The sequence below is a fragment of the Osmerus mordax genome, chromosome 23 (genome assembly GCF_038355195.1).
Source record: "Osmerus mordax isolate fOsmMor3 chromosome 23, fOsmMor3.pri, whole genome shotgun sequence".
NCBI classification, from domain to species: Eukaryota; Metazoa; Chordata; class Actinopteri; order Osmeriformes; family Osmeridae; genus Osmerus; species Osmerus mordax.
This window is the reverse complement of record NC_090072.1, coordinates 4879476-4905616: the sequence shown is the minus strand read 5'-3', so window position 1 is coordinate 4905616 and position 26141 is coordinate 4879476. Positions and strand designations below refer to the sequence as shown.

At 42.9% G+C, this 26141-nt stretch overlaps 4 protein-coding genes across 5 annotated transcripts in view; 2 read left to right on the top strand and 2 right to left on the bottom strand.

The window, feature by feature from the left end:
• The first annotated feature begins 997 nt into the window (after positions 1–997).
• On the top strand, positions 998–8998 carry etnppl (ethanolamine-phosphate phospho-lyase). Its single transcript, XM_067261579.1, has 12 exons — positions 998–1113; positions 2004–2122; positions 2410–2569; positions 3577–3651; positions 4043–4136; positions 4687–4803; positions 5796–5878; positions 6098–6323; positions 6699–6853; positions 7352–7441; positions 7697–7827; positions 8480–8998. Exons 1-12 carry the CDS (start codon positions 1055–1057, stop codon positions 8647–8649), a joined length of 1479 nt encoding a protein of 492 aa, XP_067117680.1. The 5' UTR covers positions 998–1054; the 3' UTR covers positions 8650–8998.
• Positions 8999–9782: 784 nt separating this feature from the next.
• ostc (oligosaccharyltransferase complex subunit) lies at positions 9783–11337 on the bottom strand. Its single transcript, XM_067261578.1, has 4 exons — positions 11141–11337; positions 10770–10863; positions 10393–10590; positions 9783–10259 (listed from the first exon to the last, which is right to left on the bottom strand). The coding sequence occupies exons 1-4, from the start codon at positions 11277–11279 to the stop codon at positions 10241–10243; spliced, it is 450 nt and encodes a 149-aa protein (XP_067117679.1). The 5' UTR covers positions 11280–11337; the 3' UTR covers positions 9783–10240.
• A 592-nt stretch (positions 11338–11929) lies between these two features.
• Positions 11930–13693, bottom strand: rpl34 (ribosomal protein L34). The gene is made up of 5 exons (XM_067261386.1): positions 13665–13693; positions 13064–13135; positions 12872–12971; positions 12358–12461; positions 11930–12054 (listed from the first exon to the last, which is right to left on the bottom strand). The coding sequence occupies exons 2-5, from the start codon at positions 13126–13128 to the stop codon at positions 11970–11972; spliced, it is 354 nt and encodes a 117-aa protein (XP_067117487.1). The 5' UTR covers positions 13129–13135; positions 13665–13693; the 3' UTR covers positions 11930–11969.
• A 7366-nt stretch (positions 13694–21059) lies between these two features.
• Positions 21060–26141, top strand: part of LOC136967614 (sodium/potassium/calcium exchanger 2-like) — a 28554-nt gene continuing 23472 nt past the window's right edge. For both annotated transcript variants that reach the window (XM_067261462.1, XM_067261461.1), the window contains exon 1: positions 21060–22000. In XM_067261462.1, coding sequence (XP_067117563.1) covers positions 21082–22000 — 919 coding nt within the window. In that variant the 5' untranslated portion in view covers positions 21060–21081. The remainder of the gene's footprint in view (positions 22001–26141) is intronic.

Below are 26141 nucleotides of genomic sequence, written 5' to 3'. Positions count from 1 at the left end.
TGTGTGGAGGCTGTATGTGGGGTCATTTATTTCTGCCTGTTCATACTCACATTTAGAAGATGTTCTGGCATTTCTGAAAACACATTCGTTGCCATATGGTTTTCTTTCTTATCTTTTTATTTCCACTATTTTTATGTACAACTTCATTAAGGTACAAAATACTGAAACTTCAGTGATGTGCAGCTAATTTCTTATCTCTATTTGATTGGATTTGACCTTTGCTTACAGTAATAAAGGGTCGATTGATTGTGATTTACAGTCATTTGTATTCAAGTTCCTATGAATATATATGTTAATTGTTTGTCATAGAGACTGGTATGGGGCCACACATAATTCCTTCCTCACACACATTTGAATCACTTTTACACGTAAACCATGGTAAATATACCCTTGATTGGACATCTGCTTTCCATCATACATATTTCATTTCATGAGATAACAGATTATTTTCCTGTTAAACTGAATTCCTCTTTTACAGTAATAAGCGTATTCCTCACCAGTCCTTCAATGACCTTCAGTTGTTAGTCCACCTAACTGGAACATGAACACTTGCATCCCGCCATGGGAGCTCTTAAGACACCTGAGCAACATTTTCTTTGCTTTCTTATTCAGTTAATTTCTTTTGTTGTTGTTTTATTTTCTACTCTGTATATCTGTATCACTCTTTTACACGTTTGCAAGTGGCTAATATTTGCATTAAAAGTACTTCTGCACACATATTCTACACACATTATTTCAAAACAATTCACATGACTGTATTGTGGGAGCCAAATAAATGCAGTCATTCAAATAACTTTAATTTGTCTTAATTGAGTGCTCAGCCCTTGCTTCTATGAGGTCTACACGTAGTCCCATGAAACCGAGAATGACTCTCCCATTCTTCTTGTTTACGTCCAGGGGGCAGCATTGTGAGGCAATGTGCTCGTGTGCGCGTGCCTGTTTGAATAACAGACGTGTGCAACTATATCGCTATAAAGTCATTGTTGCATTGTCCAACAACACAAGTCTGATGTACATTGGAAACTTTTAGCCTTGTACAAAGTAAACATCCAGGATGACAGCGGAGACTTTTGATAAAAAGAAGACTATAGAACTGAGGAAGAAGCACATTGGGTATGGAATGTACTTTGCTGACTTGACTTATGGTTACGTACAGTCTGTTTAGTAAGGATGATGAAAACAGAACATGCAGTTTTGAGATAATGGGATTTGCACATATAGCGTGATCAGAGAAGTTCGGAGAATTACGTTTTCAAATATATATATATATGAAGGTTTAAAGCTTAAAATTCAGGACAAGTAAAAAGTTAGCAATTGCCTTGATAACTTCTTAACACAAATGTTCGACAAACCTACGCTCTATGATAAACCAGACAGATATTCAACACTATCTCACGATTTATAGCAGTCCATATCTGTATTTCCATATGAAACCACAGTAATCTATTCGATATCAGAACTATACATGTATTAAATAAATGTTTTATTTGAAATAAATAAATGTGTAATTCTAGGCTACCAATTAGTGACAGGTACCGGTTGAAAACAAAACAAACAATTCAATAACAATAATAATAGTATGACAGTAGTGGTTTATCATTGTTTATTGAGCTGCCTGTATATGTGAGATTAATCAAATATTGCAGAATTTTACATGGTATTCATAATCGTCAATATGTCGCAAGAATTGCAGCTTGTATAACTAGTTGGTTAACCTTTTATATGTTTTAAAAGGTTGGGTATCGGGTTGGGAAATGTCATTATTTATTTTTCAAAAGAAACGTGCATATCTATTCGTTTGAGCTAGACTGCTATTAATTTAGCATGTTTGTGTCACGGAGATTATGATTTGGTCTGCTTGAATTTAAATGAGCCGTAAGTGCTCTTTTCCAAATTAGGGAGTTGCAAGCACAGTCGATTGTACCAGTAGATTAAGGACATGCCAAACATTTCTGGTGTTGCTGTATTGTCACCTGCTGCCCATGTGCTTGGTTGCATTTCAGTCCGTCATGCAAAGTCTTCTTCAGTCACGATCCGATCAAGATTGTGCGTGCCAGAGGCCAGTACATGTATGATGAGAATGGGGAACGGTACTTGGATTGCATAAACAACGTGGCTCACGGTAAACTGACAGTAACTCTATTCAACATAATGGGGGTGACAACTCCCATAGATGCACACATGTATACTGTAGATGTATACTCATGACTCATGCACTTGTATAACATAATACACACCAACACATTTCATAAGCATTTAAATGGTTATCCTTGCAACACTACATTTCAGTCTAAATGAGAAACCACATACTTGGTGTTTGTGTTCACATCCTGGTTGGTAATGGGAGAGGGTATTTCCAACACGACTACATGCGAGTTGTTCTGCACATGTTCATGTCCTGGTTTGTAGTGGGCCACAGCCACCCGGAGGTCGTGAAGGCAGGAGCAGAACAGATGGCTCTGCTGAACACCAACTCTCGCTTCCTGCACGATAACCTGGTGAACTATGCCCAGAAGCTGCAGACCACGCTGCCTGACAAGCTCTCCGTCTGCTACTTTGTCAACTCTGGGTACGTCCGTTCTCACCTCACCTAGGACACCTTTGGTGTTGCCTTCATGCCACCCTAAACATTACAACTTCAGAAAAGGGTGGGTCAGATGGCTGAGCGGTTAGGGAGTCGGGCTATTAATCAGAAGGTTGTTGGTTCAATTCCACGGCCGTGCAAAATGACGTTGTGTCCTTGGGCAAGGCACTTCACCCTACTTGCCTTGGGGGGGGGAATGTCCCTGTACTTACTGTAAGTCGCTCTGGATAAGAGAGTCTGCTAAATGACTAAATGTAAATGTAGAAAAGATCAAGTTTATAATTAAGTCTTAGTCACAGTCTGGGCCACTGTCAACACGCAGGACTGGGTGTAAGGACAGACTGGGACCTAGGTATCACTAGGGTAAAGGGCGAGGGTAGCGGTTAAAAAAAAACATAATTTGTAGTCCCTCGGAAAAGCCATCTTACGATTGGCCCAAAAAAAAGGTGTATGAAGCTGTTCCTGAAGATGCCTCCACATAAGTAAGAGCAGTCAGTGCTGAAGAAACGAGGAAGTTGAGAAGCAGAGCATATTTCCGATGGGGAAAACAGACAGGAGAAGCCAACCAATAGCAAGGAACAGTCAAGTCACTCCTGCAGTAGATGGCACGTGGCCAGAACTCAGCTGTAAGCTCTGGAATGCATCCAGACACGTTGTGAGACGCAGACCGCACAGAACTGGTCTAGACAGCTCAAAAGTACAGTCTGTGCCAGGACGTTATATTGCCCTATTCAGAGGTTTTTTCTAAAACTTTGTGAACCTCCATACACCATCAAGACCCCCATCTATTTTTTTCCCGATATTTCAACTTATGTTATTCAGCATATTCACATTAAGTAGGCAAAGTCAGAATGACTGATGAAGACAAAACTTCTGTTTCTAAAGGATATTTCAGCACAAAGTGTTTCAGATAGCTCTTGCTTGTGACATGGCCATGACTAAGCTTGTGTATCCTGTGGTTATTAAGTAACTCAATACACTTTGAACTTTAGCTCTGAAGCCAACGACCTCGCTCTTCGACTGGCCTGGCAATACACTGGCCACAAAGACATCATAACACTGGACAAGTAAGTCCCAATTCCTGGCCATTTTTACGGAGGCCATTTTCCTACTGTTCCTTCCAGTGACTTAAAATACAGTACAAAATCAAAATATCACTTGAATAAGTAGAATACTTACAAATTTGATTCAAAATTACAAATAAAAAAGACTGAAAGATGTGTCTATGGTGTGTGCTTGTCTATGTGTGTGTGTGTGTGTGTGTGTGTGTGTGTGTGTGTGTGTGTGTGTGTGTGTGTGTGTGTGTGTGTGTGTGTGTGTGTGTGTGTGTGTGTGTGTGTGAAAGTGCTGAAGAGTGGAATAGACCGGAGTTTCCTCGTGAAATCACTCGGCTCCCAAGCATTAGTGCAGTCATATTAGGCTCTGACACCCTGCTCAAGCTGTTTCCCATGTCTGCAGTGCATATCACGGTCACGTGTCATCGCTCATCCACATCAGCCCGTACAAGTTCCACCAGCTGTCAGACGCAGAGCAAAGCCATTCTGTACATGTGGTGAGTGCACAGTAGAATCAAAACACCATGACTTAAGATGGGTCTGACAGCCGAGACCTGTGTGTATGTGTGTGTTCATTTGTGTGAATTTAATACGCATGTGTTTGGGGGCATGACATTGTTGAAGCTAACTTGTTGAATGGTGCTGAACCATCCTGATGAAGTCTGTATGACAGTAAAACAAAGATGACAATGGAGTTGTTTTGAAAACCTCTCTGGTCTTTTCTCAGATACAAGAATCTCTAAAAGGTTATACTGTGGTGGTTTTACTGGCCTATACGCAAGTCTGGTCTGAACCAGTGAAGGCCCCTGTCAACAGTTATAATCCAAATGCCATTGTTGCAATAAACTGTTTCTTCTGTCAATGTAATTCTTGTTTGCAGTCACATGGAGGCCATTTTGAATAAAGTCTGAAGTAACATCCCATCACATGTTGTTTCTGAACCAAAGATCCCTAACAAACAGGAGGACATCCCTGGATGAAGATAGTGTTTCCAGATGGTATGATGGTGACCCTGCCTTTCTGCCCCCCCCCCCCCCCCCCCCCCAGGCGCTGAGTCCAGACACGTACCGAGGCAAATATAGAGAATCCCACCCAGACCCCGCTACAGCGTACGCCGACAACGTTAAAGACATCATACAAAAGGCCCATGCCAGTGGACATAAGGTACAGTGATAATCTGCACCCACCTTCAGGGGGCTTCAGCTTTGGGCTGGCTGAGGCTTGCATGACTGTTCGGCCTTCGCAATGGAATACAAGATGTCGTTTCCCAGCGCAAAACATTTGACATTGTAAGGGAGACTCTCGCGTTTCACGCTTCCAAAAACCAAACAGACCTAAGATCCCAGTCTTCTGTTGTTGAATTGGATCGCATCACCCTGCGTCCCTTTACTCTCCTGTGTACAGGCATCCCAGTGCATCAAGTTGACACCACTCTCCATGAACCGTCAATAATATTTTCATCTTCCATCCCTTCTCCTCTTTCTTCTTGCCGTCTTCTATCACTGTGTCTCTTGTTTCTCAGGTTGAGGACCAAAGACTGGGGGCTCAATAGGTGACTTTCTCCTGACTACGATTCCTACTGACTACGATTCCCAGGTGCCGCTGCACTGATTCCCAGCACTGGCCCTCTCACGGGCTTAACCCTCTGTTCCAGGAACTTCCCAACGCCTCCCTCATCGGAAGCAACCAGCTTTGATTGCGATTTCTGACCCACCTCGGTGGGCTGTAGTCCCACCCTAGGAAGATAGAGGGTGCCACTAACACCTGGTGGATATGTGTAAAGAAAACCCGGAAGAGGACAGAACAAGCCTCTCTTGTATGATTGCTTTCTTTTATGTTCCCTTGTAACCTTGTTTTCCTTTTTGACATTGGCGCGTTGCATAACCTTGTGCTCGAAAATACTCTGCGACAGCATCTGTCTCTGCAGTTGTGGGTGTAGGGGGGTGAGGGGGGGGTGAGGGGGGGGGGGGGTGGACAGAGCATGCTCATGGACAAAGTGAGACTTATCATTTCCAGATAGAAGGCAAAGAGATCCACAGGTTGTGTATGGAGTTGTGATCTCAGCCTTGGACTTTGTCTCTCCGTGTCTCAGTCACTCTTCCAGGGGTGTTAAGTTCTGGTAGTTCTTAAGTCTTGCATTCTGTTCTCCTGTCCAGATTGCTGCTTTTATCGCCGAGTCCCTGCAGAGTTGTGGTGGGCAGGTTATCCCTCCTCAGGGCTACTTCCAACAAGTGGCACAGTATGTACTCAGCACTCACAAACGACCTAACATCTAGCACATACTGATAAACATCCTGTGATAAACATCCTGTTCCCCCCCACCCACACCCAGGTGGCATATTTAGTACTTGCTAGATTGTAAAAGTTAGTTATGGTATCATTACAGCTGACACGACAGGCTAATTTAGAATATAATATCCTGAGTGTGTGTTTGTGTGCAACCTGTTCCCTTTCACAGTCATGTTCGTCAAGCAGGGGGTTTATTCATCGCTGATGAGGTCCAGGTGGGTTTTGGGCGTGTTGGCACCAGCTTCTGGGCCTTCCAGCTGCACGGTGAAGATTTTGTTCCTGATATTGTTACCATGGGTAAACCCATCGGCAACGGGCACCCTATGTCCTGTGTGGTGACAACCAGAGAAGTGGCAGAGGCCTTCCAGTCATCTGGGATGGAATACTTCAACACGGTACAACACAACAATATCACTCTATATACCATATACTGTCGTTCTATACCATAGACTATCACACTATGTACTATCACTCTACACCATAGACCATTACTCTATATGCCATCACTCTATATACCTTCACTCTGTACCATTTGAAACATCTGGCATAATCATTATGAGTTTTCCGACTGGCAGTCCAAAATGTGTTCATTGGGCCACTAGGGCCCTTTGTATTCATATATGATGCCCCCAGTCCACCGAACAAGCCCTGTTTGACTTCCATCACATTGCGTCACTGGATCTCTTGGAGAGGGACCAGGAGATTTCTGTGCCTGTATACTGAACAACAGGGTGTCTGTTTCTCTCCGGGTCTGGTCTCGGGTGTCTCAGTTCGGAGGGAACCCGGTGTCCTGTGCCATCGGCCTGGCTGTGCTGGACGTGATCCAGAAAGAGGACCTCCAGAGCAACGCCCTCCGTGTGGGGGCGTACCTGAGCAGGCTGCTGGAGCAGCAGAAGGAGAAGCATGCCCTGGTGGGGGATGTCAGGTACCTGCACACACACACATCCACATACAGTATAGACGCTCAGGCACCCAACACACTCACACACTTTTACATACAATACACACACTCAGACACACAACATACACACACACACATTTACATATAACATATACACTCAGGCCCACAACACACACACACACACATTTACTGTACGTACAAAGAATAAAGAATCACTGTTGTGCACTCGCCTAGCAAATTATTTAGCAGATTTATGGTTTTGTAATATGTAACTGGTTTGGATTTAGCACCGGCGTGCCCTAATTAAGCATGCTTGATTTTTATTGATTTATAGATTATAAAACTACTACAAGTAGATTATCAAACAGATATCAAACTAGTACAAAATGTCTTCAAAGCACAAAAGTATAACTGCATTGCAAGTTATGCAACAACAAAAATGCTGAATGCAGTAGAAACAGAGACAGAGATAAAGTAATTGCGCCTGTTAAGTGGGTCATGATATGATGTCATGTCTGGTAGGGGCTGTGGACTGTTTGTAGGGGTGGAACTCGTGAGGGACAGATTGAAGCTGACGCCAGCGACCGCTGAAGCCCAGGAGATCATATACAAGTGAGTGTGTCACTGTTTTTATGTCTCTAAAGGTGGAACAATACATTCCTTTTGGTGAATGTGGGTTGACAAAGTAATTACTACTTTTAACGTGTTCAAGTTTAAATGGGGTGGCTTTGGCCTTCCGTAATGAATGAGTAATTTCTTTGATTGAACATAGGACTCCAACAAAGGACTCCGGTCTCTGAATAGAAAACCTGAAACAGCGGCGACAGAGTTAATAGTACTGCGGTCGTTGTTTTTGTCGTTTTGTAGACTGAAGGAACAACGCATCCTTCTGAGTGCGGATGGTCCTCACCGCAACGTGCTCAAGTTCAAACCACCCTTGTGCTTCACTGAGGAGGACTGTGACTTTGTGGTGCAGAAGATTGACCAGATTCTCACAGGTACTCTCAAACTCCTAAGTTGTTGTAGAGAAAAGAACAAAGCACCAATCCATCCCGTCTTTCAGCTAGCCTGCTAACGATAGCATGACCCAATTCTGTCAGAAGGATGTTACGAAACACCAACCGTTCCTTTAGTTCTTAAGTTTGTAATGTGTGAAGGGTGTTGAGCAATTAGCTGTCTTCCCCTTAGAAGACCACCTGCACACTCCTCTCAATGATCTCCCTTAGCAATCCTACACATCCAGACTCAAATCATTCTTAGAATATACAGACACTCCGGTGTGACGTTGGGTAAGAGACTGTACCATGTAGGCTGAGGCCTTACTGCAGGGGCTCCGGTTTGATTCCGGCCCTGGCCTCTCCCCTACATTTCCTGTCACAAAAGCAAGAAATGCCGAAAGCAGAAATGCTGCAAAAATACATCTATAAATATTAACAGACACCTCTCATTCTCAAAGTTCTATACAATTCAGAGGAAACATTGAACTAAGAAAAGCTGGGTCTTAGTTCCATTCAAGCATTCAAACTGTTCAAACACTTGTGTTTGAACAGTTTGTTAAAACAGTGACAAAGCATGTCCGGTTCCAATGGCTGGGCTCAGGAAGGGTTTGTCACTTGTTAGGCTGTAATGTGTACGTTTCTTGATATTTAGATCTTGAGAATGCCCTTGGTCTACACCTTCCTGGCATGGCGAACACAGAGAATGGAGGCAGTAAAAGGAAGGTCTCCGCTGAGGAAAACAGACATCAACCAAATGGAAATGGAACCAGCAAGGAGGCCCCACTGCCAGCCTCCAAGCCGACCAAGAGAATAAGGACATAGAGAAGGAGTCTTACATCATTAGATACTTGAGGAAATGCCATATTGCTCATCCTGCCTTAAATGGATACACAAAGTGGATTAATTAATTAAGTGTTTTGCGTAAAAAAAATATTCACTGCACATTTATTACGCAGTGTCCTCTCAGGTTATTTACATTGTTAGTTGCAGAAGGGCATGAATGGTTACAGATAAAACACTATGTAGTACTAACATGTTTCATGATAGTATTGTATGTGAACTAAAGTGTTATTGACATTGTTGTCTATCAACTCATCAATTCACGTATCATAATTACTTATGCCAGAAATATACAGAAATTAGTACTAAAATAAAATACATATAATACTGTAACAGTTTGACAAAAGAGAAATATGTATTATTCTAACTCTAGCCCACTGGATAAGCATGTGTACCATGCAAGCTGAGGCTTCAACGATCCAGCGCAGCTGGATTCGAATCGGGCTCGGGGCTCTTGCATGCAAGATCCCCCCCCCCCCCTCCTGTCAAGCTACCTTCACACCATGAAATAAAACATGCTAAATGGGCTTTATTTCCATTTTCATGGAACAGATCATGTCTGCTTTCATTGGGACAGAGCAGAGATGAACAAGGAACATGAGGTCATGCTGGGGAATGCCTCAAATGGGATTCAAACCGAAAGCCTCTGCTTACATGGTACACACACTTAACCAGTGAGCTCCCAGGGACTCACCATGACCCACTGATGTTCCACAAAAATGTCTCCCAGGAGACAGCAAAGAACTTTGGCCACTAGAGCTTATGCCACTAATATGCCACAGACTATATGAAGGAAGGCACTAATATCTCAGCATATAATCTTGCATACCATGAGCTACCAGGGCCTAACACGGATGACTTCCATTGCTTGACTACAGATACCTTATTTTAGGGAAATAACTTAAAGATATGTCTCCTTGTTGTGCCAACTTTCTGTCCATGGTAGCAAAACCTTTAACAGCATTTTCATTGTTTAGACAGCATGATGCTTTGCCTCGCCTACTACATATAGTTAAAAGTATGTTAGGATGAAGAGCATGGTGCTAGAATCTATGTTTTTTAACTCAGTATTATTTGCATATGGTGTACAAAATAAATATATATTCAAAAACGTGTTATACATAATTATTTATTACTATTGCCGTTTGATTCTGGAAAGAAAATGTTTCCAGTCTTAGTAGAAAAAAAGTCACAACATGCTTAAAGGCATTTTCAAGAACATGTCTACAAAACATCAATTGAAAGATTGCTGCAAACCCCACTAACATTTGCTTGGTGGCAATAATAACTTAATTTAAGAAAAGTGCCCACTCCCTAAAAAATTGTTGCATCTCAACCGATCACACAGCTTCCTCTCCTCATCTCCTACAGAATGGTTAAAGACAACAATCTTAAAGGGAAATCTAAGTATTATCACCAGGGAGGGAAATCATAGATGTGTTTTCTTGGTGCAGTTCAATGCTTTTTCATTTTTAAACTGTCTGGATTCCATTGAGGCTTAAGACTGTAGCTAAGCCTGAATATACAGCTGCCTGCAGGGTCCACACAACTGCTCCTCGTGTTCGAATCTTCTTCAACCCATCAGATATCCACTGCAGAGACAAAAGCAGACACAGAGAGGTGAGTGTCTTGTAACAACACAGGCCTGGATGCTGGATCACAGTCTTTATCTCAGATGAGCAGTGAGAGACGGTGGGAAGCCCCCCTGTGCAGGGAGAGACTCACGGTAGCTTCATCCTCATGAAGACTCTGGCCATGAAGAAGCTCAGGAGCACGCTAACAAATCCGATGAACAACAGCAGGAAGCGGTTGAGTTTGGGGATGTTGGGAGCATTGGAGCGGTCTAGTATGATGAAGCCAAGACCCCCCATCGTAAAGAGAAAGCTGGAGGCCAATCCCTCCATGATGTACTGGCCGTTCACTCTGTCAGGGACAGAACGCAGGTGATCGTATGAATTAACCATCAGACAGAACACAACACTCATGTGAATGCAAAACAATGTGTGCGATGTTGATAATAATAACATGCGTAGACTAAATTACTCGTGCACATCTTCACCATGAATGAGTAGCTTCGACACATGGTTCTCATGAGACCTTACCTGTATGCTAAAAAGGCAACTGGCCGCTGGTGCCCATGTTCATCGGTCATTGAGCCGACACTGGGTGGTTCCACGATAACATCGTAGATTATTCCTGAGTTAGGATAGGAGAAAACATTAGCCGACACTTGTATAAGATGGTGTCAAACCTGGCCTGGATAATTCATAGCCTTCTAACTTAGTACGTTTACGTAAATGTTGTTGTGTTGCATTGCTACGGTCGGTTCGTTTATTTTGTCAATGCAGGTTCACAAAGCCAATTATTTAGTTCCTAGAGCTGTTATTTATCCGGAATCTTGATTAGACATGAAAAGCTAGAAAGATAACCAGCGAGCTTTCTTGTTAATAAATCTGCCGTTGTCGTTGCTTACCTCCAGTGATGAGAAAATATGACACAATAACGATGGCATAAACCGTCATTGCTGATGGCATGTGGAACCACGAGGGCTTTTTTAGTTTGATGTTTGGGCATTCTAAAACCGCAAACGGTAGACCGTATAATGTCTCCATTTTTGCAATATTTTTCTTGGTTAGCACTTAGGGCTACGGTGGTCAGTATAAAGTAGATAGGTCGACGTGTCCAGGAAGTTAAGACTGAGACACCTAAAAACCATCAAAAACTCTACACAGCCCCCTCTAGTGGCAACATTTGGTCTAGCTGAGAATAAACACGTCCCAATTTGTTACGTTGAGGTTTCATGTTTGCACCCTTACTCATAATTAACTTGAACTAGCACTTGTGTCCGTGGTGCAGCCGGTGATTACGACAAAGGATAAACACAGATCCAGAAATATAGTATAATAGTGAAGTGCCAGTGATGCAGCTAGTGAAGATATCGGTTAGTTGATGAAAGTAGTGTCCGTTGGCCTTAAGATGACTGATCACCACAGCTCTAGAGTAATGTTCATAAAAACACCTAGCAATAAGATTCTTTGGAACGTTGCATTATTTTGTAGTTCATCAACATGCCATTAAGTGTTCAAACCATTTCAGAAAGTTTCTGAATCACATACACCAAATGTGTAACCCCATTCTCAAAACCCCACACCATTAATGCAATTTGCTGCTGTAACATGTCCACAACCATTTATTTTTATTTTTTACAGTTTATTATAAATTGTAATGCACTTATATAAACACTGAAACCCAGGACAAAGTATTATTTCCATTTCTTTTATTGTCGCAGTACAAATACACATTTACTTAGATTTCTGGCTCTGTGCCTGTGCCTTCAGCACCTTGACAACAATCTTCTGCTCCTCAATCAGGAAGGCACGCTTGATCCTAAGAGACAAAACTAATGTTAGATTCTTAACATGACATTTATGCACATGACAATTAAGGTTTATGGATTATACTGTCTGCATGGGTTAAAATCGGTATCAATGTGCTTGTTTTAGATTATACGTAAAACTTGGCATAAACTGCTTATAGATGCAACTTTCTTGAAAGACCTACACGTGCAGTTAATTAATGTGAGGAACTTGTGAGAGTCTTGCTATGACTGCAGGACCAACATTTCTGGTTTAAACTCCATTCGGAAAACAGGCTTTGTCCCTCCAGTTAAAGTATTTAGATGAGACTTACCTGTCACGCACACACTTGGCGCACATAGATCCTCCATAGGCTCTGCTGACGTGCTTCTTAGTCTTGGAGAGCCTCATCAGGACCTGGGGTCTGACTGCACGGATCTATACAACAAAGAAGGTGGTCAAAATACATTCCACACAAAATACCCCAAATAAATCCTGTAGCGACACCCATCAACACAAGGTCTGCATGCTTAGCTACAAAAGGTATTGGGCATCACTTGCTCAACTAGCTATGCAGTCTTGACACCAGTGATGATATGGATGGACAGTCAGTGCCATAGTCTGGAAATCACGAACAGTAATAATTGGCAAATAGCTACTGGGGGGAAGGAGTGATCCAATTAACCAACATGCAAATTAGGTCCCTAACTATGGATTCTAATGTTGAAAACGGGTCCCCCAAACAGCAGCCCCCGATGCTGTATATCCTTTCAGCTATGACGTCCTACTCTGCACTAAGAGGTAGTCGTTCTGCCAAGTGTTGATAGTAACAGAATAATGATGCTTACTCCGCGTAGCCTTCCTGGGCAGATGCCGCATGCTGACTTGGGAGCCTTGCCCACTTTCTTGGTGTACAAGTAAACGATGCGGTTACCGGGAGTCCGGGACCTGCAAAACCCCAACAACATGAAATCCCAAGCTGATCAGAGAAAAAAACAAAATGAATGTCAGAGCTACACAGTAGTTAGCAAGCTGCTTACAGTCTAGTCTTGTTGGAGGCGGTGTTGTAGGATAACCTACGACGGTAAGTCAGGCGTTGAACCATCTTGAACCTAGACAAACAAGTTGACGCTGTTAAGAAACATTGCACGAACAAAACATGCAAACTAGACTTGCTACGAAGCATGCCTCGTTTGGCAAGCTACTGTACATAACAGCCTCGTTACAATGAACGGGAGTTTGCTTAAACGTACGCCATACTTCAACGTATCTTCACGTATTATATAATTAAATATGTATTGCAGTAGCATGGTTACTTCCTGTCTTAAATGCCTGCATTACTGCTGAAATGGACACGAAAGTATACGACTAACACATTTGGAACTACACTTGCTTTCCTTCGATGTACTACGCTACCTAGCTACCGGCGAACGGTTAGCATTACAGCCTTCCTTGGCCGATATGGGGACATCTAAACACATCACCGGAAAACAATCGAGTAACAAAATATACCAATCATATGATATACAATTGACTCAATGTTATGTTGTTCACCTTGGAAATACGGTTAGATGTGATAAACAATAAGATTGCAATAGATTATATGATTAACTTTGGGAGAGTAATGCTAGGACGCCATACCTGTTATCACCGAGACCGGAAGAGGAAGGGCTAAACGACAGCGACAAATTTAAAGAAACGTTTGCAGTGGATATAGCAGGGTAAATCGACTGCCATCTAGGGGTGATTTTGTAATTTCCCTCTACAAAACACTGGGTTTGAGTAATTAATGCTTCTTTTGCGCTCAAAGTGAAAAAGTCCTTCTGTAATGAAAGCATTTAAGTGGACCAGCATGTCTCTTAGTTGTTGTGTTTGGATGATTCAGTTCCTCATCACACATCAAGGTACATTCAATCATGTGCAGCCTTCCACAAACGCAGTCCTTCAGTGTATGATAGATTCACTGACAACTAAGCCGCAGGGTTGAGCCATGGAGATTCTAGAAGAACCAAAGACAGTGACTTGGCACACCAGGATTGTAATGATTGGTTATTACTGTAAAGTACTGAGGGGGGAAATCTATTTACATTAAATAGTACATGCATAATTTCCATCAGATGGCAGCACTCTCCGTCCAGAATGCTTAGATAGATCCTTCATCAGTACGACCGCAAAATGCTTTCATCAGATGATATATGAAGAGAATAAAGGTATAGCACATTACACATTTTAGAGACATTCTGGTTGTCCTGCATGCTGGACATAAACAGATTGTTTTGTACCTCTGTGGATTGCAATGTGCCCAATCAACACACACACACACACACGTTAAAGAAATCTAAATGCAAATGTATCAAGACCTAGATTAATCCTTCATCCCAAACATAGTCCTTGTCACCATTTCTATGAAATATCTACACCATACTTGTCCTAAACTTGTTAACCATAGGTCTTAAGGTGACAGCTGTGACACCCCAGTGACATCAGTTGAGTTTTTCTGGACCCCTCTCCTTAGTCTCCTCTGGTGGAGACCAGAGAGTATCACCTTAAGTGCACTTGATTACACAATCCTCTCTGGCCCCCTCTGTATCTCCTTTGGGCTGGTGTGTAATCTGCTGAGATTTAAACCTGCTGTTTCTGGTTAATAAATCCCACTGCGATTAAAATAGGATTGGAGTTCTGCTTTCCAGCCTAATGACACGGGAGCATGAAACAATTTTTTTATTTCAAAATTTTTCCTGGTCGTCTCTTAATTCTTCGCCACTCATCATGAAACGTCCAGACGGGACGTTACTTAGTTCCTGCCCCCAGACCTCCTGTCTGCTGGCCTGCAGGTCCTGCCATCTGTAAGGCTGGGTAGGGGTGCTGACATGAGGATTAACTTGATAATACAGTGCACACCCAGTATCAATGCTGCTTCCATTCGCATTACAGACTTTTGCGCAGATAACCGCAAAAGACAGTTGGGTGCTAGTTGAGAACATGAACGCACCAGATTCACTGAGTATCCACTTTCATAACAGATACAAGACGGTAACATTTACTTGGTCTTGGGTTTGCAGAACACGCAGACATATTTTGTGATTGCAATGAGTTTCATCAGCAGACAACTGCTTTTAAAAGCTTTTAAGTATTTATAAGACCAATATAAGCATTCATCTTTAGCAGTATGGTCCTTCTTCAGAATGTTATCTCTCAGAGAATACAAGAGCTTCACAGAACCAAACAATAGCAGAGACTTCTTGATCTGCAGCCAAATGCTCGACCACATACCTACCCCAATATATAGTGATATTCATATTCCCCAGGATGAAGTGAAAACTGAACTAAAAGGCTGTGACGGTGGAGACAGCAGCAACATTAAATGCATGTCCACTGTTAACAGATATTGTTAAAGACTACGTAAAGACAAGGGTACGTGATCAGACACCTGACTGTTAGACAACTTCCTCAAACTACCTGCTACATTGTACAAGTCTGAAAGTGCTCCATTTGTTCCAACTAAGTCAAATATTGAAACAGGAACAGCATCATAATCTTTATCTGTGCTGTTCTTCTAGTATCCTTTCATCATACCATGTCACTGAGCTTGAACATTGAAGCCAATGTCTGTTTTCAGCGAGGACCACCCCCCCTCCCGCCCATGGTAAACAGAGGATGGGACAAACAGATCAATAGAGTATTCTAGTTGCCCTTGAACAACATGGCTCCTGCATGGCTGCTGATACATCTATCTGTCTGTATATCTATCTGTCTGTATATCTATCTGTCTGTATATCTATCTGTCTGTATATCTATCTGTCTGTACATCTATCTGTCTGTACATCTATCTGTCTGTATATCTATCTGTCTGTATATCTATCTGTCTGTATATCTATCTGTCTGTATATCTATCCATCTTTCTGTCCATCCATCTTTTTAGCTTTCTTTCTAGCTCTTTATTTTTGTCCATGAACCTAATAAAGAAAAAAACCTTAAATGCAAGTACAATTGAGTACAATTTCAATGCTAGGCCTGCTATTACTGCTATAAGACCTTATGGGTTATGGGTGGTTTGGGTGAGTGTTTTCAAAAGTGTTTGAAGTGAAAAGTAAGCGTCATCAAGGTGTCACAAGACATTGCTGTAATGCAGGGTGCTCCAGATGAGGGAGCAGCACTGCAGTGCATCATTTACACGTGACAGTGGTGGAGGCTAGTGTCTCACTTTCACTGCCCATGTCGACTCAGCTGCTGTGTTTACCGATGAGACCTGGCTGTGGATTAGCGCTCGGCTAATCCCTTTAGCGGGACCACGAAGATGAATATTCCCATGTAGCCAACAACCCCCCAACCCCCCTCCCCCCCCCAACCCCCCTCCCCCCAGCCTCTTCTGCTCAGTGGTTTCGTCCATCTGCATAGGGGTGTTCTGTATTTCAAATTGGTTTATATACGTTGCCAAACCAAACCAGACTGAGCATCCTTTCCTGAATACTCATTTTTCACAGATCTACTGTAATGAGTATCTGCTTATAAGCCTACTGTCTGACGTGTGGATACTTGATACACTAATATAAACTGCAAAGGAGTGCTGAAAATATAGTTTTTTTATCAAGAATCTTTTATTTTACCGTAAACATTGTTAAGCTCATATGGACAGTTGGTCTCTCCAAGCCTCTTTGGTCAGTGGAGGTTGAAGAGATTAGGCAAGAGTAGGCAGTCCTCTTGTACTCCTTACTTTCATTGTCTTGACCATGTGCTCTGGACAATAGCCACTGTTTCATTACATAAATTCAATGAACACAACTTTACCAGCTCCCTGCCCCTCATTCTATTCCCCAGCCCCCTGCCCCTCTATCTATCCCCCAGCGCCCTGCACCTCTATCTATCCCCCAGCCCCCTGCACTTCTATCTATCCCCAGCCCCCTGCACTTCTATCTATCCCCAGCCCCTGCACCTCTATCTATCCCCAGCCCCCTGCACTTCTATCTATCCCCCAGCACCTCTATCTCCCAGCGCCCAGCACCTCTATCCCCCAACCCCCTGCACCTGTATCCCCCAGCAGCTGTATCCCCCAGCCTCCTGCACATCTATCCACCAGCCCCCTGCACATCTATCCCCCAGCCCCCTGCACATCTATCCCCCAGTCCCCTGCACATCTATCCCCCAGCCCCTCTATCCCCCAACCCCCCTGTCCCATTGCTGACAAATCCACACAACTATGTGGAACACAAAAGCTTGGATTTAGCGGCTGGCTTGCACTGAGAGTGGGATGGGGGAGCAGGGCCTGGGTGGATCATTCTGTTGTTTTGTTCCCGGACGATTTCAGACAAATCAAAACAAGCGCCCACCCTGGCTAGTCATCAGTTTTCCGCCGGAGATGTAGCCAGATCTGGGCTGCTCAATGAGAAGGAGAGCCTCTGTTCCTTTTGTTCAAAAAGAGCTGACTGTTTGACGGGGGCTCGTCAGATGTTGGCCAGGAAAGAATCCTGGTCACATATTTCCCATGAAGAGATACAGGACATACTTCTGTTCAGAGAGCATGACCCACACAACCTTGCGGGGCAGACTCCTCATCTGTTCACATGCAACATGGAGTCACATACACCATCATTTTTCCATTGTTTTGAATTGGAGAAAATGACAAGATTATATCATATGAAAGGCAGATTCTAATCATGAAATACCTCCCGGAGGTCTCCAGGACTGAAATGTTACATTCAGTTCTTATGAATACAAAAGTAAAATGTCATGCTGACGGATGTATGGCCTGTAGGACTATAAAAATGTCCCGGCCTTTTAATTGATCTTGTGGCAGAAAAGTCAGCCTGCATCTGGCCCTCCGTTCTGACATTGTAATTAACTGGTCAGATGGACCAAAGTTTAACCCAAGACAAAAAACGTTGAAAACGGTTGGCAAGGAAGAGGGATCGTGAAAGGCACCTTTCAATCCATTGTGAGAAGTGCACACCTATGCATAATGGTTCAAGCTGAGCAATTAAACACTGAATCACTTGCAAGTAAATGAGTGCCCCTGTGGGCATCCTGTGAACAGAAAACGTTCAATGCCACAGTAGAGTGAGAAGAACACTTTTACTGTCCAAGGATGATGTAAAGGTGTTACATTATTAAGGAAGTGTTGCCGAGGAGCTCTGGGTGTGCGTTCAAGACCGCATGACTGAGCTGCAGAAGGTTCTGGATTCTGCTGATGTATTTACCCTGTGTATTTATGTAACAGACTGTCAGTGCTTTGATGCATACATTCCTATTTCAGTATCAACCACAGAACTAAAAATAACAACAGTAACTAATAATTAACTCTTTCTTGTTGATTTAAGGTTGAGGCCCTAGTGTGTCCATGACATAGAAGTATATAAATATAGATTGATTTACTCTCCTGGACCACACTCCACACTATGGTGGTTAAAACCTATGTTTAAATAATGTTACAGCCATTCTTTGCCTGTTTGGGCCATGGAAAAGACTTCATGTTGAAGATTCAAGCTCAAGTTCGCTTATGGTCATATATATTGGCACACGTCTAGAAACATCAAATTCTTACCCGCAAGGTTCTTAATAATACAAATCATATAACAGTAAGATCGATAAAAAATTGTTAATTTACTGTAATGTGACAAAAAAAATACATACTGATAATAGAATTGTATTTTATTATAATAAAATAATACTGATACAAAAATAATTTCCTTGCTGGTATGGGTCAGGGATGCCTTGGAAAGTGTAGTTTTTGAGAGGCCACTACATATGGATGGATTCAATGACTGATGTTAAGCTTAACCCTTGTGACTGATGGGTCATTGTGACTGATGGGTCATTCTCACTGATGGGTCATTCTGACCCATCAGTGAGCCACCGTTGTATTGCGGCAACTTTAACGCATACAAAAACAAAGTGAAGCATTTTCTTTTAACCGTTGGGCTGTCTCAGACCCCCCACATTGCGAAGGTTAAAATAAAAATATTTGTATTTGTTTTTGTATTAGGTAAAATTGGGTAAACACAACGATGGTTCGTTATGAACCTTTGGGTCATGTGACCCGAAGGCAGCACAAGGGTTAAAGGAAGAGTTCACATCTAACGCTTGTAGGGGACTATCCATCCCAAGTCCTAGCTCTGACATCTGTGGGAGGGTGGGGTCCACCCATGGTGATCTGTCAATACATGGGCAGTGACTGGGTGTTGAAAAAATGGGCTGGCAGACTAGCTGTCTGTCTGCCTCTGTTCCATGTTAGGTAATTGGTGGCACGGTAGAGGAAAAGAGAGGCCAATCAATGAGGTCAGTGAATCGTGATTTATCATCCAGTGTGAGGGCATTAGTGTCACACACACTTTGTCATGCTGCGCAGAGATTGCACCTATGCCTACCCAGCACAGCTGACTTGGCCAGTCTGTTTATACTCAGCCCTGTTGAGGGCTTTTTGGTGGGAAAAAAAGCAAACCTAGGCATCCAGGGGTTAAGGAGATGAAGGTCAGGCCTCCGCTGAATCAGTTACAACCTTGATTTACCAACTGATACTTTGAACACAGGTTGACCTTGAAGCTATGCAGACAGGCTGTATGCTAGGTACAGAATCCATGTCTGAGCTGAAACCTCCTGTGTGACCTTGAAATTATTGCTAGTGTAGTTAACCATTAAGTCACCTCACTCAACTCAAACACCTAAACATTCATTCACAAAAACACCTTAGTCCTTAGTCAGCGCTCTCCCTGTCAGCCAAGGTGGAAATACCGCCATTGCCTATGCGTGTAACCACGGCAACTCCTCCATCCACGGCAGGGTATATACGACGAGCGACACTGCAGGAGACTGCCCGTGGCCACGTTTGCGTCGTCTGGTTCTCACCTCAACAGCCTCGCATACTCACGTGGTCACAGCCCAACGCTGTCTTAGTGGTTTCGAGTCTTTTATGCAAGATTGGTGAGGCGTTTTCGACAAGAAGTATTTCTCTGCGAAATGGGAGGGTTGGTGCTCTGAGAGGTGAGCGTTTGCAACCAGTTTGCCGGAGCTCCTCCTCTAACGGCGGAGCGGGTAGAAACATCACATCTGCTCAATGAGAGCAAAAGGGCACGAGAGAGGACACCTCAACATCAACCTGCTGCGTTACCTTTGCTGTTCCCTCGCCTCTATTTAAGGTAAGAAATGACTGCGGATTTACATGTTTCCGTTATTTTTAATGAATCGGATTTACGCAGTTGATACGCTGAACAGACTGGGGAAACATAACGCAGATTTTTTATAGGAAACCCAGGCTATTTGTTCATATCGCAGCCGACAGGGCGAGAATATAGTCTACGCAAGAGAATTGGGTACCATGTACATGAGAATTGGATATGCGTTTCAGCTGCGTTAATGTTGATTGGCAATTAGTCATATGTGTCTCTTCTAAAATCGTATTTAAGAAATTGATAGGCTATTCCCCTGAATATCTTACGATTAATGACACAGCTGGCTAGATGTTTTTCATACTCACAGGGTTAATTAATGATTAGTTTATAATGATGCAGGAATAATTGCTTTAAAAAGCGCACGCGTAAGGTAAAGTCCTTGCGCAGATGATCTGCACTCAGCGCCATAATCTAATTCTGCTGCGACTGAATAGGTGTTAGTGAAGTTCGACAAATATAAGGCCTATAAAGTGGCTTCATTTATGTTTTTGTGTGTTGAAAATGAAAAATGTAAATTCTTCTGTGCAATTCTTTAAAAACATTGTTGGCTTACATAACGTAGAAAATGTGTTGGGCATTATGGGGTATAATGTATATGAGAAAGAAAAGAAAATCTTACTTCCACCATAAAAGAGTTTGCTTACAATTTCAGTTATGCTGTGTCAGTATCAAGTTTTTCTTTCTTGTACAATAGCCTAAATTGTATTTTTTCTTCAATGACTGTAACAGAGGCTAATATGAAGACACAATTTGGGAAGCCAGACCCTGGAAAACACCTGGATTTCTCTATTAGAATTTGAAGACCAAAGGCAAAAACATGTATTGTCTCTGGTAAAACCCATACGTACAGTATTTCCACCCAACCACTGAGATCCAGGACAGACAGCAGCATCTCAATGGGTTTGGACCAACCCTGCGTGGATATGGTTGAGCAAATACCCCTGTCAGGTGCCTCGTGCATGAGGCTCCGCCACCAGCACCTACGGAGGAAGCTGAGGCCTATGAGGATCCTGGGCTTCGTCCTGAGCATAGTAGCCATAACTGCCGTCTCATTCTCCTTCAGTGCCTTGACCTGGGGCTACGGGGGGCTCTCTGAGCATGTCCTCCCCCAGGATACCAGCCTTCAGTTGGACTCTACTCCCCACAGGACTCTGCTCTCCACCCAGAACCAGATGGACCCCAATGTCTCGGCCGACATGCCCGTGGCCATGAGGTCTTCGGCGAACGGGAGCGAAGGCCAAGGGGACTACCCCACGGATCTTTTCACTCTGGAGGAGAGACGCCAAGGCGCGGTGGTGCTCCACATGTTTGGCATGCTCTACATGTTCATCGCCTTAGCCATCGTGTGCGACGAGTTCTTCGTCCCGGCGCTGACGGTCATCACTGAGAAGCTGGCCATCTCAGACGACGTGGCCGGGGCCACCTTCATGGCGGCGGGCGGCTCGGCACCCGAGCTCTTCACCTCGGTCATCGGGGTCTTCATCTCTCACAGCAACGTGGGCATCGGGACCATTGTCGGCTCGGCGGTCTTCAACATCCTCTTCGTCATCGGGATGTGCGCCATCTTCTCCAAGGAGATCCTGAACCTGACCTGGTGGCCTCTCTTCAGGGACGTGTCCTTCTACATCCTGGACCTGATCATGCTCATTGTGTTCTTCCTGGATAACCAAATCACCATCTGGGAGAGCGTGTCATTGCTTTCAGCCTACGCTGCTTACGTTATCTTCATGAAGTTCAACAGCAATGTCGAGTCCTTTGTCAAAGGGTGCATGCACAAGAACCAAGTGGTGGAAGTTGAAGTTCAACCCAAGGTGAGTTAGTCAATTTCTCAACCTCTCTCTTTTTTTCCCTCTCTTTTTCTGTACCTCCCTCAAAGCTTCACCACCATCTCCTCGGGCCTATTGACAGAGTAACTTCACACTGATATGTTCTGGTTTGAAGTAATGGGATAATCAAGAGTTTGGCGGTTATTCTGTTTGTAAAGCTGGGTGTGCAACAACACAGAAGCATGATGGGTAATATTTGACTCGGGACACAACAGACATCCCACCCTCTTTTCACCTACATTGACAACAATTTCATGTAAGAACACACTACACTGTACACATCCATGAGGCTACACATTTTATCATATGAGAAGAAAACAAGGATAATCAAGTAGAATATTCACATCCTAGGTATATGAGCATAAAGACAATAGAATATTCCTATCAAACGTTTTACAAAGTGTCCTCTATTTTCAACATAACTGCCAGTAAATGGCTTGCTTGTGTTTTTGTTGTTGTTTTTTTTTACATTTAGTCATTTAGCAGACGCTCTTATCCAGAGCGACTTTTTACAGTACATTTGTAGCAATGACAGCCATAGGTTATTCAAAAAATTACTATTGTTCCCCGGTGTTTATGGGTTCTGTTCTGGTCAGACTCCTTTACGTCCTTGAGTTATTGTGGTGTCCAATCACATGGATTGTGATGTAGATCTACTGTTGAAGCTCATGTGGTGATTGCACTGTAGGGAAGCACATTTATTACTGTTGCAGTCGAGACCAATGTATAGATTTGATGGAGCCAAGAAAGGATTATTGATATTGAATGGATATTATGTAGCTTGTCTGTTCACTATGCACCCTCACTTTCAACCGTTGCCTCACCCAGGCTTTCGTACAGTATTGCTCTGTGGGATTAATAAAACAGAGCCAAAAGCCAGAGTCATTCTGGGTTAAGCTCGACAAATTGTGTCCCAGTTTGCCAAACAAATCCCTAGAAATCAAAGGAATCTGTACAAGCCATATTTTATTTCACAAGGTCTACATGTAAATTAGTTTAATACATTTTTGCATCCACTATATTTTACACATTTAATATTTACACATTTTATAGTAATTTAAAAAATATAAACTGAAATATCTGGTTAGATGCTGCTTTTATGATGTGCCATTCACATATCATTGTACATTGCACAATGTATAAACATAATCAAGACATTGCCTTTCATAACATTTGCAGCTACTGTCAATGACCCTTGAGGGCAAAGCAAAGACACTTCAGCACAATTTGATAGGGTTGTCAAGATTATCTGGAAGGATTTAGGTTACTTTGTGACATGCGATTGAAATGAGTTTTGTAGATATGAGTCCAGGTTTTTACTGTACCGTAAAGCTTGAACTAAATCAGGATTTATTCTAAGTACGTTTATTCAATTTTTCCCATTAGCAACACAATAAGGGATCGAACAGATTCAGAAAATAGGATTTACAAAGCTGCCAACTCCAAAAATAGTCAATTTACCGTAGTAATCTACAGTACAACCGGTAATAAATTCAGCTAGTCAAAGATACAGTCACAAGATTTCTATAATTGTAGGGTTTTCGACCTGTGCTAGGGAGACGTTATCGTGACCTTCAGCTGAACTTGTCGAGTTAGAAGAGGAGCCGGTTGGGGGGGATCGGCAGGTGGGTGAGATGAGGCTTGTCTCATCTTCATCATTGCTTGTGGCACAGCGAGTGTGTGCTCTCAGGTTATCTGCTGAGTAATGTTCCTTCTCTGGTCCCCACCCCGACACCCTTGGATCAGACCCAAGTCTCTGTGACTCATTTGACCTTGCTTTGGTGAGGTATTTGGTGACATAAAGCCAAGCATATCAGAAAAGGATTGTTTCAATCTTGTGTGATTGTTGAATGAGTTCGATGGTGCCTGCCTTTTTGAAACGGCTTAAAGGTGGTGTTAATAATAATTGTGTATTTAAAGTTTTGTCTCTGTGGATTTAGGTTATAATGTTGCCTTTTTCATTTTATAGTCCAAGCCTCTTGGGTGAACGATGAGGTACAAAATGACAATTTTAGAATGTAATTTTCTAAACAGTTTTTTGCACACAAGATTTAGACACTGAGTGACAAATTCTTGGGAGTATTAAATGTATTGGTTCAATATTTCATTGAAACAGGGAAAAGTGTGTTTTTTGTTTTGTTTGTATTTACTTTGGAAGTAGGTCTAAGTATATATTTTGTATAATGACAAATTTGAAGTAATACAGTTTTCCAGGAATGCGCCTTGCATGATCTCTCACAATGAAGGACATGAGTTTCTATCTCGAAGTCTGACTAGATGTAGGACCTTCCCCACCAGTCCTCTTCTAGTCAGCCTTGACGTGGTTACAGGCAGTGCACAACATATAGAGGCTGGTAACATTAGATAGTCATCTGCCCTGAGAGTTGTTGCACTCAGCTAAAAGGCATTCTCTCAAATCCTGTCAGACAGTATATTAGGACAGTGGAATGCATTGCTGTTGTAAACTTAGACATCAGCATGGGAGTGGGGTTATGGGAATGCAGGGAGTTCCGGGTGTTGATTGGTGGTGACCATCAAATAGCAGAAGTGAATCGTCGATTGATTGGCAGTGAGCCATAGCTGTAGCAATAAGGACTGGCTGAGCCCTTGTAAGATGAGGGGGTGTTGGCAGGAGTGATGATGGGGTGAAAATGACAACACAGGCCACCACAGAGGGTGTAGAAGATCCTGGGATATCCTGGGAGTAGCAAAATACTGGGCTTATGGACTGCCTATTTCCTGTGCTGTTTTAATGAGTGCATTGTCAATGTATGACACTGTTATTTAAAATATATGATCTTTTTTCATGTTGCAATGCAAATTCTAGCATCCTTCTATTGATTTATCTCCGGAGCGTGTTTAGAAAGCCTTATGTCACCCTGGCTGTCATATAGTCATATGACGTGGTGTGCTTGTGGTCAAATTGTTTTAGGTCTAGCATGTGAAATGGAGCAAACGGAACTCTGTGATCAGTAGACGGGTCTGGAATCCAACTCGATTCCTCCCTGGGGTGATAATACATAACCTCATCGATACGTCCTATGGCCTTTGTCCCTGTTCCGTTCCATGCATGCATCTGCATTGAGCTCTGGCTGTCGTCGGCTGGGCCTAAGCCTCCAGTGGTGTCAGCCTGTCCAGCTCCAACTACGTGAGCCTGGGGAACACCCTGGTCCTGTTAGCTTCTCGCTAACACGTAGTAGACCGTACTAGCTTCATCGATAGTAATCCCTGATAAACCCTCAATCCAATTTGCACAACCTAAATTGTGCCTTGCGTTTACGTGCTTTACAGACACCAGCAGAGTTCTAAACATGTATTTCATTCTTGTGTTGCGTGGCTGGTGTTAGACAGGATTGTATTGCGTAGGAATGAGGGTTTTTTGTGTGCTTGCGTTTGTGTGTGTTCGTGGTTTTTAGGTTTAGATTCATCAGCAATCGTTGAAGTCGCCAAGGAATCCCTTATCAACTACTTGTCTCACATGATCACAATTCAAAACACTCCACAGATTAGATTAGATGTTACTGTTCCCCATAAACTTTCATGGCAGTTTAGGAGTTAAATCATTAGGGAAGGAACACAGTTGCAGGGTTGTTGGAGTAGATCTCCAGTAGTAGAACTATCCAGTCCATGTTCTATAATATACCACTGAATCCAGCTATGCTGAGATGTGTGAGGTCTTGAATGAGAGAAGCTTTATTGAAAAAGTCATTTAGGTCACACACCCCAAGGCAGCCTACCTTGTTGAATGTGACAGCTTCATTCCCTTCCCCCATTCTCTCTCCAAATACATGGCTAGAGCCGTATTAACTCATTAATGAATTCATTCATGCCAATCAGGCGCTAATACTTGTGTATCCATGAGTGCTTATCTGCTAAACTCATAAGGCCTTCTGTTCTAGTAGTGCCAGCTCAGCCAACACAACTGACGACAATTGGCAACCTGTATTGACGATGCTAGCATGCATGGAGGGCAAGGAGAGTTCTTTCTGGATTATACAATCTGTATGTTGACCCCTTTACTCGATATTGTACTGCGCATGGGAAATCTATAGTGTAGCAAACCCAACCCCCCACTCATTAGAACAAAGTATTTTCTTGATTAAGTGGAAAGTCTTAAGTGACTTCTGATT

Coding starts and splice junctions, on each gene's coding strand:
- etnppl (XM_067261579.1), top strand. CDS start 1,055: ATGACAGCGGAGACTTTTGATAAAAAGAAGACTATAGAACTGAGGAAG. Junction 3,652..4,042: donor GACATCATAACACTGGACAA/GTAAGTCCCAAT, acceptor CCATGTCTGCAG/TGCATATCACGGTCACGTGT. Junction 7,828..8,479: donor GATTGACCAGATTCTCACAG/GTACTCTCAAAC, acceptor CTTGATATTTAG/ATCTTGAGAATGCCCTTGGT.
- ostc (XM_067261578.1), bottom strand. CDS start 11,279: ATGGAGACATTATACGGTCTACCGTTTGCGGTTTTAGAATGCCCAAAC. Junction 10,864..11,140: donor ATATTTTCTCATCACTGGAG/GTAAGCAACGAC, acceptor ATCCTAACTCAG/GAATAATCTACGATGTTATC. Junction 10,591..10,769: donor GTTGCCTTTTTAGCATACAG/GTAAGGTCTCAT, acceptor TGTCCCTGACAG/AGTGAACGGCCAGTACATCA.
- rpl34 (XM_067261386.1), bottom strand. CDS start 13,128: ATGGTTCAACGCCTGACTTACCGTCGTAGGTTATCCTACAACACCGCC. Junction 12,462..12,871: donor GCCCAGGAAGGCTACGCGGA/GTAAGCATCATT, acceptor TTTGTTGTATAG/ATCCGTGCAGTCAGACCCCA. Junction 12,055..12,357: donor GCCAAGTGTGTGCGTGACAG/GTAAGTCTCATC, acceptor TTTGTCTCTTAG/GATCAAGCGTGCCTTCCTGA.